General features: G+C 42.6%; 2 protein-coding genes across 4 annotated transcripts in view; one reads left to right on the top strand and one right to left on the bottom strand.

Annotated features, from left to right (window-relative positions):
* KIAA1143 (KIAA1143 ortholog) overlaps nt 1–6122 on the top strand; it is an 8137-nt gene extending 2015 nt beyond the window's left edge. Inside the window, exons 2-3 of the mRNA XM_077777314.1 lie at nt 4301–4445; nt 5576–6122. Coding sequence (XP_077633440.1) covers nt 4301–4445; nt 5576–5790 — 360 coding nt within the window. The 3' untranslated portion in view covers nt 5791–6122. The remainder of the gene's footprint in view (nt 1–4300; nt 4446–5575) is intronic.
* A 1639-nt stretch (nt 6123–7761) lies between these two features.
* LOC144242173 (uncharacterized) overlaps nt 7762–11344 on the bottom strand; it is a 13936-nt gene continuing 10353 nt past the window's right edge. For 2 of the 3 annotated variants that reach the window (XM_077776978.1, XM_077776979.1), the window contains exon 3: nt 7762–9741. In XM_077776978.1, the coding sequence (XP_077633104.1) occupies nt 8500–9288 (789 nt within the window). In that variant the 5' untranslated portion in view covers nt 9289–9741 and the 3' untranslated portion in view covers nt 7762–8499. The remainder of the gene's footprint in view (nt 9742–11344) is intronic. The other variant, XM_077776981.1, reaches the window with a different exon arrangement.

Below are 11344 nucleotides of genomic sequence, written 5' to 3'. Positions count from 1 at the left end.
TGGATCTAAATAGAGAGGAGCTTTAGGAAAGAGCAGCACCTGAATAGTTTAAGGATGGGGATGGGTGGGAATCAATTCTGAGCCCTCCCAGGCTTCAGCCCTAACTGGTTCAAGCCAAAACCTGCCCTATCTCTTTCAATAGGAAGAGACTCTTATGCTTAGGGGATGTGTGGAGAAATTATTTATTTAGCACTCTGTGTCTAGCACTTTCACTAATACCTGCCCCTCAAGTCACTTAGAGTTTAGTAAAGGAAACAAGATTGACTTGTATTAAATCATTCAATCCAGTGAGTATGTGCTAAGCCCAGGCATTGTGAAAGAAAATGAAAGAACAAAGAGATGTATCTCCAGAATGCCATATTCTTTTTAATACTTTCTTCCCTGCTTCATCTCCACCTTCACAGGTCACCACCTCTGTGAACCTCTTCAAATCTCCTCCAAACAATTACTTTTCCTCTGTTTTTCTCTTCACTTTGTCCATATCTGTGATATTCATCTTTTTGTTACAACTACTTCCTTTCCTGTGTATTGTCACCACTAAATCAAACTCCCTAAGATCGTGTCTTAATCTTTCGTTATTTTCCCAGCACCTGGCACAGTGCCTGGACTAAGTAGTAGGTGACCAGTTATATTGACTGTGCTTGTCATGAGGCAAGGCTTCACTGAGGAAGGGATACTTGGACTGAATCTTGAGCATGGGTAGGTGAGCATGTAGAGATAGATTAGAAGGGTGGATAAATATGTAAAGATGGTGAGTCAGCAGGGCATCTGGCTGGCTCAGTCAGGGGAGCGTGTGACTCTTCATCTCAGGGTTGTAGCCCCGTGTTGGATGTAGAGATTACTTAAAAATAAAATCTTTTAAAACAAAAGAAAAGAAAAGATGGTAAATCATGGACTGTGTGATTGAAGAACGGGTTGGAGGGAAAGCCAGATGGACTCTTCAGTCGGCAACAAGGCGCCATTTTTGGTTAGAATGTGATCAGGGAGTGACTGATCCCCGGGACCAAAAAACAGTGAAGATGACAAAGAGGTTGAGATTTGAGAAAAGAGATACGGATTCAGCAATGAGGAGACTATAAGACCTAATTATATAGTTTGCTTGAGGTCCTTGCGATGATCATGTGTGCATAATTAACACCCTGAAGATTCTAGCTGGGAATGCTGTTTTAGGAGAACTTGGGGTGCGGGTGGTACCTTCCAATTTATATCAGTGATTTAAACTTATGCAGAAGACTTTTCCATAGACAAATGCCCCCATGTTTCTGTGTTTGAGAAACCAACTGTGCTCTTAATCAGGTTGGCAGTATAATCATCGTTCTATTAATCTGTTAACAAAAAGAAGTTTCATAGGAAATCATTATATAATCGAGTTAAATTACCTTATTCACCTTCTTGAGAGTTAATTCAGGAGTGGCTTTGAGCAGCCACTGTTTCCTTAACTGTATTTCTTATTTTCCAGCCAGTCATGTAAACAAAAAGAGAAGAGTCAGAATTAATGATTCTCAATAAAATGAACACCAGGAATTTTTTTTTAAAGATTTTATTTCTAAATAATCACTATACCCGTTGTGGGACTTGAACTCACAACCCCAAGATTAAGAGTCGCATGCTCTACTGATTGAACCAGCCAGGCACCCCAGGATTTATTTTATTTCACTGTCCCATTTCCTTGGTTAAAATACTTACTGGGGGAATCTAATTTGACAATAAACTATTTGTAAAACAAAAAAAAAAGAAATACAAACAAAAAAATAAATAAGTAAATAAATAAAATAAAATAAAATACTTACTGGCGCTCCTGGGTGGCTCAGACGGTTAAGCATCCAACTTCGGCTCAGGTCATGATCTCACAGTTAGTGTTTGAGACCCGTGTCGGGCTCTGTGCTCAGAGACTGGAGTCTGCTTCGGATTCTGTCTCCCTCTCTCTCTGCCCTTCCCCTGCTCATGCTCTGTCTCTCTCTCTCTCTCAAAATAAATAAACATTTTTTAAAAATTTAATACTTATTAGTTACCCACTAGTTTGTGATCATTTATTGGAAACTCTCAGAAAAAAATATGCAAAACTAATGAATAATCTGTGAACTCACATGGATATTATTAAAGAGAATGCACCGTGACTTGGGATGTAGACAAAATGAGTGAATTTGCCTGTGAGTAACCTGCCAGCCAGCGCTTTTAGGTAGTAGTTCATCATTTTTCATTCTATTAGTCATTCATGAATAGATCAACAAACACTTCTTGAGCCCCTGCTGTCTGCCAGGCTCTGTGCCTCTAGGTACAGACGTTAAACACAAGTACCTCAAAGGAGCTAACCTAACAGCACCAGAGAGGAAAATATTGGTAAGTCATGGGGCACCCGGGGGGCTCAGTTGGTTAAGCGTCCGACTTGGGCTCAGGTCATGATCTCACGGTTCGTGGGTTCGAGCCCTGTATCGGGCTCTGTGCTGACAGCCAGCTCAGAACCTGGAGCCTGTTTCAGATTCTGTGTCTCCCTCTCTCTCTGACCCTCCCCTGCTCATGCTGTCTGTCTCAGAAATAAATAAAACATTAAAAAAAAAAAGAAAGTAAAATATTGGTAACTCAGTCTGGTACATGTTCCCTATGAGCTATGCGCAGTGTGAGAAGGAAGACAAGGTGAGATCAGGAAAGTACTTATAAAGAATCGAAGTCTAGAAGGCGGCTTGAGCATGTATGCACCAGGGGCAGTGGGGCTGGTTCAGAGACCAGGGAGGCAGAGGAGCTAATATGCTCATGTATCTGTAATCCTCCAACCCGGCTGGAGTCCGGAGGCCGTGAGTATGGCGTAGGAGAAAGCGGTGTTTCTAGGCCAGATGCCGTAGGGCTTTGTGGCTCTGTCTGGCAGACAAGGCTCTGTGAGAGGTGGAGTATCAAGTTATTGGAATAATGTGTGATGGGTGTACATACCTTTCAACCCGGCAACTCCACTTCCAGAAATTTATCTTACATATGAGTTCCCAAAATTGAACAGAAATAAGTGCATAGTAGAAAAAGTAAACAAAAATGTGTGCATAGTGGAAAAAACTAGAAACAACCAAAATTTTTATGTACGGGGTACTGGTCAAATAAACCATGAGATGACTATATATATAGTTAAATAGTAGGCAGTGATTTTTAAAATAGACAATTTCATATTAATAGATAATTCCAAGGTACTATACAAAAATATTTTTGAGTAAAAAAGTTGGGGTGCAGGGTGCCGGAGTGGCTCAGTTGGTTAAGCATCTGACTCTCGATCTTGGCTCTTGATCTCGGGGTTGTGAGTTCAAGCCCCACACTGGCTCTGCACGGGGCATGAAGCCTGTTTTAAGAAATAAAGTAAAAAATAAAATTAAAAAAGTAATTTGCTGGGGTGCCTAGGTGGCTCAGTTGGTTAAGCATCCGACTCTTTGGTTTCAGTTCAGGTAATGATCTCACAGTTCGAGAGTTCGAGGCCCGAGTCAGGCTCTGCACTGACAGTACAGAGCCAGCTTGGAATTCTCTCCCTCCCTCTCTGCCCCTCCCCCACATGAGCGCATGCATTGAGCTGTCCCTCTTTCTCTCTGTCAATTAAACTTAAAAAAAAAAATGGGGGAAGTGGGGCTTTTACAGTATCTGACATCTATTGAAAATGAATCAACTGACCAAAGGTTCCCACTTGTAACGTGTATAGTGAGTACATGGTTTCTGTTGGTCTTCTCTGTACTTTCATCTTTGGGAAATTTCATGAAGAAAAGAAAGCAAGTCACATAGTATGTACAATATTCTTTTTGCATACAGAATGTTTTCTGTACTCCTGTATTTATATACACTTAGGAAAGGGCTGTAGGATACTCACCCGACTGAAGCTGTCAGAAGGGAGAAGAGATAATCAGAGGTGGAAGAAAGAGCACCTTTGACTTGCTGCCTTCTGTCCTTGGGTGTTGAGTATTTTTTGTCCGACTCTGAGAAGAGATGGAAGTGAAAACGGTTAGTGAAAGCGAACAGAATGATGTGGTTCAGCACTCCCCTGAGTCGGCTGAGTGGGCAGCACATGAAGCAGAGGGACACTGGGAGCAGCCCGCTGGGGTCCTACTGGGATGGAAATTAGTCCCTTTAGGCAGGCACTTTAGGGAAACTGGCAGGTAGATCTCCCCAGTGTGGCAGGGTCAGGCTCTTAAGAGTTACTTGGAAATTCACTGCCAAGTACATTTAGTCAATAAAGTTACCCTTCTCCCTTGGTAATTACAGTATCTCACAGAGACCGTGGTTGTATTTGGTTCAAGGTCAGCAGTCTACGTATGGTGTTTGTGTTTTCCCCCAGAGAATCCAGCTTCAGCTCCCAGATGAAGATGCTGATCACAGTGACAAAGAAGATGAACAGCCCCAAGTGGTGGTTTTAAAAAAGGGAGACCTGTCAGCTGAAGAAGTCATGAAAATTAAAGCAGAAATAAAGGCTTCCAAAGCAGGTATGTCTGAAAGTAATCTGATTTTTTCCCTAACAATTTAAGGGGCCTGATGGGGCGCCTGGGTGGCTTAGTCGGTTAAGCGTCCGACTTTCGCCTTGGTCATGATCTCGCAGTTCGTGGGTTCGAGCCCCGCGTCGGGCTCTGTGCTGACTGCCAGCTCAGAGCCTAGAGCCTGTTTCAGTCTGTGGCTCCCTCTCTCTCTGACCCTCCCCTGCTCACGCTCTCTCTCTCCTAGAAATAAAAAATAAAAAAAAAATAAAAAAATAAGGGGCCTGAAATACGAAATTATCTTATGTCATAATATGGTATGTTTGAAGGAGACAGTCCTAGGTTCAAACTTCGCCTTTAACACTCACCAGATGTGTGATCTTGAACAAGTTATTTCACCTCTCAGCCTCACTTCCCTCATCAGTAAAATGGAGACATTAATGGTACCTACTTTATTGGGTTGTTACAGGATTAAGTGCAAACTTAAACAAAAATATCCTGTTTAAAAAAAACGTGGTTAGGGGGCACCTGGGTGGCTCAGTCGGTTAAGCGTCCGACTTCGGCTCAGGTCATGAGCTCACAGTTCATGGGTTCGAGCCCTGTGTCGGGCTCTGTGCTGACAGCTAGCTCAGAGCCTGGAGACTGCTTAAGATTCTGTGTCTCCCTCTCTCTCTGACTCTCCCCTGCTCATGCTCTCTCTCTCTCTCTCTCAGAAATAAATAAAAAACATTTAAAAATTAAAAAAAAAAGTGGTTAGGTTTACAAATTAGTCAACAGATGTATTTATTTAACCAGTGCCCGAAGTGTAGTATGCTAGATGGTATATTTTTCATTATTCCTAAATATTTATTATGTTGCCTTAAGGAAAAATGCTAGCATTTCAATCACTTTTCAAAATACTTAAAAATACAGCCAGATTATAACCAATTGGGGACTGGCTATGTCATGGAATACTTCAGGAAGTGAGTTTTTATTAAGTGAGTGCATGTCTTGTGAGCATATAGCTAGAAGCAGTGGAGAAGACCAGATCGAATGGACTCAGGACATCTTTAAATACCATCTGAGATTTTTCTTGCTCCATTTGATGCTCCAATAAAGGCAAAATGAGAGAAGAAAGTTCTTTAATTTTGTCTTTGCTGCAGATGAAGAACCAGCTACCGCTGATGGAAGAATCATGTATCGAAAACCAGCTAAGCGTTCCTCAGAGGAAAAATACTCAGGTTTAACAGCAAGCTCAAAAAAGAAAAAGGCAAATGAAGATGAAATAAATATGCAGGACTCCGTTAAAAAGAACTCACAAAAGCAAATCAAAAACAGCTCCCTCCTTTCTTTTGACAATGAAGATGAAACCGACTAAGTGTAAATATTTTGGACTTGGTCTTCCTTTAGAGTATATGGGGTATTTTTTAAAAGGACATCTTTTTTCTTATTTAAAGATAATACAAGTTCATTATAGAAAATTTAGAAAATTCAGAAAATATGATAAAAACTTTGTGTATCAATACCCTTTGACATAATGCAAACTCTGTAGCTATTAACATTTTGGGAATTCCACGGGTGGGGCATGTATGTATGTAAATTATATTTTTTAAACAAAATTGGGATTAGGTAATGTATATTTTCTGTCCTGCTTCTTACATAGGAGCATTTTTCCAGATCAGTATAATTAAAAACTTAGCATAACTGCTATTGAGGATTGACAAAATCTTCAGTATCTTCATGAGCAGAAGCCCACTTTGGATGAGGAAGATGATAATGCGGCTAGTTAAGAATACTTCCCCAGCTCCTGCTAAAGGTAGCAGTGTAACAGCTCTGGCAGTTTTAGAGGTACACGTGGGCTTGTACAAGTGAGGACCTAATGCAAGTGATCTTGATACAAGTGAGGATCTAATATATAACATGGTGACTATAGGTGATAACACTGTAAGGGGGTGGGGCACACCTGGGTTGCTCATTTCAGATAAGCATCCAACTTTGGCTCAGGTCATGATCTCACGGCTCGTGAGTTTGAGCCCTCATCGGGATCTCTGCTGTCAGCACAGAGATCCGCTTTGGATCCTCTGTCCCCCACCTCCCCTCTCCTCCTCCCCCGCTCATGCTCGCGNATGGTGACTATAGGTGATAACACTGTAAGGGGGTGGGGCACACCTGGGTTGCTCATTTCAGATAAGCATCCAACTTTGGCTCAGGTCATGATCTCACGGCTCGTGAGTTCGAGCCCGCATCGGGATCTCTGCTGTCAGCACAGAGATCCGCTTTGGATCCTCTGTCCCCCACCTCCCCTCTGCTCCTCCCCCGTTCATGCTCTCCCGCGCTCTCTCTCTCTCTCTCTCTCTCAGAAACAAACATTAAAAAGAGAGAGAGAGAGAGAGATGGAGCACCTGGGTGGCATAGTCAGTTAAGCATCTGACTTCAGCTCAGGTCATGAATTTGAGTTTCATGAGTTCAGGCCCTGTGTTAGACTCTGTGCTGACAGCCCAGAGCCTGGAGCCTGCTTTGAATTCTGTGCCTCCCTCACTCTCTGCCCCTCCCCTGCTGGCACTCTGCTCCCTCCCTCCCCTGCCCCCAAATAAACATTAAAAAAAAGAGAGCTACAAGTGAATCTACTTAATAAAGCTTCCAGGTGTTTGATACAAAAAAGCAGATTTGGCAAGCATGAACCTTTGTCCTCACTACATACTGCCAGGAGCACATACACGGAACATAGAGGCATTTTTTGGCCTAAGGAGGGCAGCCCTTTGCTCTGGGTGGCAGAGGGTGGGAGGTGGGAGGACTCAAGGCGCTTGGGTCCTGATGGCGTGCCCTGATGGCGTGCCGGGGGGGAGCGGCTGCAGCGGCCACGGACTGCCAACCTCTGGCCTCGTTGACCCATGAGAAGAATAAACCAGAACTTGCTGCTCAGTGGTACCTCTTGCCGACACCTGAGAACTCCATGTCCCCTACCCTCCTGTTCCCTTAAGACGCCCCCTTTACCGTCGTGCTCCTAGAATTTGTTCACTTCAAAAGTAAAAGTTATTTTACCAGCAGAATGGATTTATTTGAGAACAGTAGATGGTTGCAATTCAGGACATGCAAGCATAAAACCATAGGCAAGTCAGGAGAACAAAGGAGAGGACCNNNNCTGACAGCTCAGAGCCTGGAGCCTGCTTCTGATTCTGTGTCTCCGTCTGTCTTCCCTCCTGTGCTCATGCTCTGTCTGTCTCTCTCAAAAATAAATGAACATTTAAAAAAAATACATCAAGGGGCGCCTGGGTAGCTCACTCGGTTAGGCGTCCAACTTCAGCTCAGGTCATGATATCACAGTTCATGGGTTTGAGCCTGTGTCAGGCTCTGTGCTGACAGCTCAGACCCTGGAGCCTGCTTCTGATTCTGTGTCTCCCTCTGTCTCCCCCTCCTGTGCTCATGCTCTGTCTCTCTGTCTCTCTCAAAAATAAATGAACATTTTAAAAAAATACATCAAGGGGCGCCTGGGTAGCTCACTCGGTTAGGCATCCGACTTCAGCTCAGGTCATGATATCAGTTCATGGGTTTGAGCCCCGCGTTGGGCTCTGTGCTGACAGCCAGCTCAGAGCCTGGAGCCTGTTTCGGATTCTGTGTCTCCCTCTCTCTCTGACCCTCCACTGCTCATGCTGTCTGTCTCTCTCTCTCTCAAAAATAAAGAAAAAATACATCAAGAACCAAAAAAAAGTAATGCTAAACATTGCTTGTTTTCAGTAGCCAGATTTATATACTTTTGGAATATCCTATAACTCAAAACCAATTAATGGCAGTTATTTATTACATACAACTCATTTTATTCTCAAGATAAATATTGTCATTATTCTTTTGAGGAGGATGGGGCAAACAGGCTCAGAGAGGATCAGTTCACACACCCATTAAGTGGCAGAGAAGGCATCAAACTCAAGACTATGAGTCTACTTTCTTAAACTTTCAGGACACATTGCATCTTGTTCAACATATCGAACATTCATCCCAGCTGAAGACTTAGTCTTCAACTCCTAAGAATTTGGGGGTGAGGGGGTGGCATTTTCATACAAATCTTTCCACACGGGTTATATCCCAAGTTTTAGTCTCCACCATGAAGCCTCTGATGTCGAACAAGTGCAGAACTGTGCCTGAAGGATTTCCCACATCCAACACACTCGTACGGTTTTTCTCCAGTGTGAATTCTGTAATGTTCACTAAGGTGTGCTTGCTTGCGGAAAGTTTTGTCACACTCACTACACTTGTAAAGTTTCTCTCCAGTGTGAGTTCTCACATGTTCAACAAGGGAAGAGTTCTGAGTGAAGGCTTTACCACACTCAGTACATGTGTAGGGCTTCTCTCCTGAGTGAATTCTCTGGTGCTGCATGAGGCATGCACTCTGATTAAAGGCTTTCCCACACTCATTACACTTATACGGTTTATCTCCAGAGTGACTTCTCTGATGACGAGTAAGGCAAATGCTCTGACTGAAGGCTTTGCCACATTCAAGGCATTTGTAAGGTTTCTCTCCAGTGTGAACGCGCAGGTGTTTGATAAGGGAGGGGCTCTGACAGAAAGCTTTGCCACATTCAGAGCATTTATAGGGTTTCTCTCCAGTATGAATTCTCAGATGCTGAACGAGGATTGCTTTTGTTTGAAAGGCTTTCTCACATTCATTACATTTATAAGGTTTCTCTCCTGTGTGAATCCTCAAATGCTGAGTAAGATTTGACTGTTTACGGAAACAAGTTCCGCATTCGCTACACACATAGGGCTTCTCTCCTGTGTGAATCCTCTGGTGCTGAGTTAGAGATGATCTCTGAGTAAAGAATTTCCCACATTCACTACACTTTGAAGGTTTCTTCTTCGTGTTAAGTCTCTGACAGTTCATTGCAGTGAAATCCGGCGGGCACTCGTGCTGCTTGTAACACAGTAAAGGAACATCTGTCCATTGGGTGCAGGTTTACAGGAAAATGTCTCTCAGATTCATGATATTTACAAGGTACTTTCTCAGAGATGACTGTGGTCACAGTAACACTGTCCTGGGAAAGTTCTGTGTGTGTGTGTCCATGTACTGTCCTCTCACGCATTCCTGCAGGAAGCCCCTCCTCCTTGCCTAGCATGCAGCTTCGCCTTCTCCAAATAGAAACCCCTGCTGACCAGCTTCCTTGACCCTTGACATCTTCCACAAGTCACTTAACACTGTTTGTTGCATCAGGCTTGGTCTTTTTGCCTGGAAAACAAAAATCATGAAGGACGAATGTCCTCTGTGTAGAACAAGGGACTTGCATTGTGGAATCTTGATTTTATCCTCTTTGCAATAATGGAGATGGATCACAATGACCTAGGGAAAAGATTAGGTAATAGGGAGAAGAGATTAAGTAGTGACAGATCTTGGGAAATCTATCAAATTCCCTATCATGATTGATTCTGAAACACTCAAATACTAAAAATGAATCCAGGTAATTTAGGATCATCCAGAGTGATAAATAGTAGAATATGAAATGGGCAAGTATACTAATCCTGGGTAACTGTTAGGGAAAATTACTACCTACCAATAGTCTCTACTCCTCAAAACACAAATGAAAAGTAATTTCATTTCCTTAGGATGCCTATATGCAGTATCTTGCTCATGCTGCTTAAGAAAGTACAAGCTTATTAAATCATTGTCTAGTGACATTTAGAGTTTCTCTTTTAAGATTTCAATGATATTTCAGGCTGTTACTTTTACTGGTCCATCACCCCAGTCCCTCCTATTCACTCACCTTGATGGGTGTCTCTTTGGACCTCTCTCCAAAACATTCAGCATCTGTAGCTCTCCCCGTATGTCCAACTGGAAGATCGTTAGGTTTAAAAACTAGAGCCTTGCTTACTGAAAGCAAGTAAGATATCACTGTTTTGTTTAGAGAAAAATTAGGATGGGGTGGTCCTTGGGGAAGAGATTCCCATTGGACAGTAACTTGACTATACCATCATGGTCCAGAATCTGGCCTCACCTTTGACACTAATGAGGTGCTTCAGAATCTGATGTATACTAATCAAATTCACAGGATGATGTAGAAAACAGAAAGTCACTTTGCTGATCTATACTGAGAAACTGATATGCTCAGTGTCCGGCTGGTTGACACATTCTCTCCACTACAGAAAACCTGTATGGGAACCAAGTCATTGTCATCAGGACACTACTTAGAACTGGAGAAAGAGAGGGGCACCCGGGTGGCTCAGTCGGTTAAGCGTCCGACTTTCGCTTAGGTCATGATCTCGCGGTTCGTGGGTTCGAGCCCCACGTCGGGCTCTGTGCTGACAGCAAACTCAGAGCCTGGAGCCTGTTTCAGATTCTGTATCTCCCTCTCTCTCTGACCCTCCTGTTCATGCTGTCTCTGTCTCGGTCTCTGTCTCTCTCTCTCTCTCTCAGAAATAAATAAAACACGGGGCGCCTGGGTGGCTTAGTCGCTNTAAAAAAAAAGAAAGAAAGAAATAAAACATAAACAAAGATTTTTTAAAACTGGAGAAAGAGAAATACTTAAATGATCTCAATGGCATCAGACTCTGAAATCCTGATGCTCTAAGGTCACAGAATCTGAGAACAGATATTCACATGCCACACATCAGCACATGGTGATAAAGACACTGACACATTCTTCTCCGAGGCCCCTTTTTATTTTATTTTTTTTAATATAAGTTACACATGAATATATCCTCACTTTAAAATACTTAGATAATACAGAAGTATGTAGGATGAACTGTCATTTTTTATCACTACCCCACCCTACCCAAACAAACTCAATCCCTTCTCAGAGATTATCATTATTAAGTTTGGAGTAGATTCATTCAGTCTTTTTACTATATATTTTTATACACATACCATTTGCTTCTCTCTGCATCAATAAAATTGTTCTATAAGTTCTGCTGTGCTATTTGCTTTTTTTCCCTCCAGTAAATAAAGT

The sequence above is a fragment of the Crocuta crocuta genome, unplaced genomic scaffold (assembly GCF_008692635.1).
Source record: "Crocuta crocuta isolate KB4526 unplaced genomic scaffold, BGI_CrCroc_1.0 scaffold77, whole genome shotgun sequence".
Taxonomy (NCBI): domain Eukaryota; kingdom Metazoa; phylum Chordata; class Mammalia; order Carnivora; family Hyaenidae; genus Crocuta; species Crocuta crocuta.
This window is presented reverse-complemented; position numbering and strand designations above follow the sequence as displayed.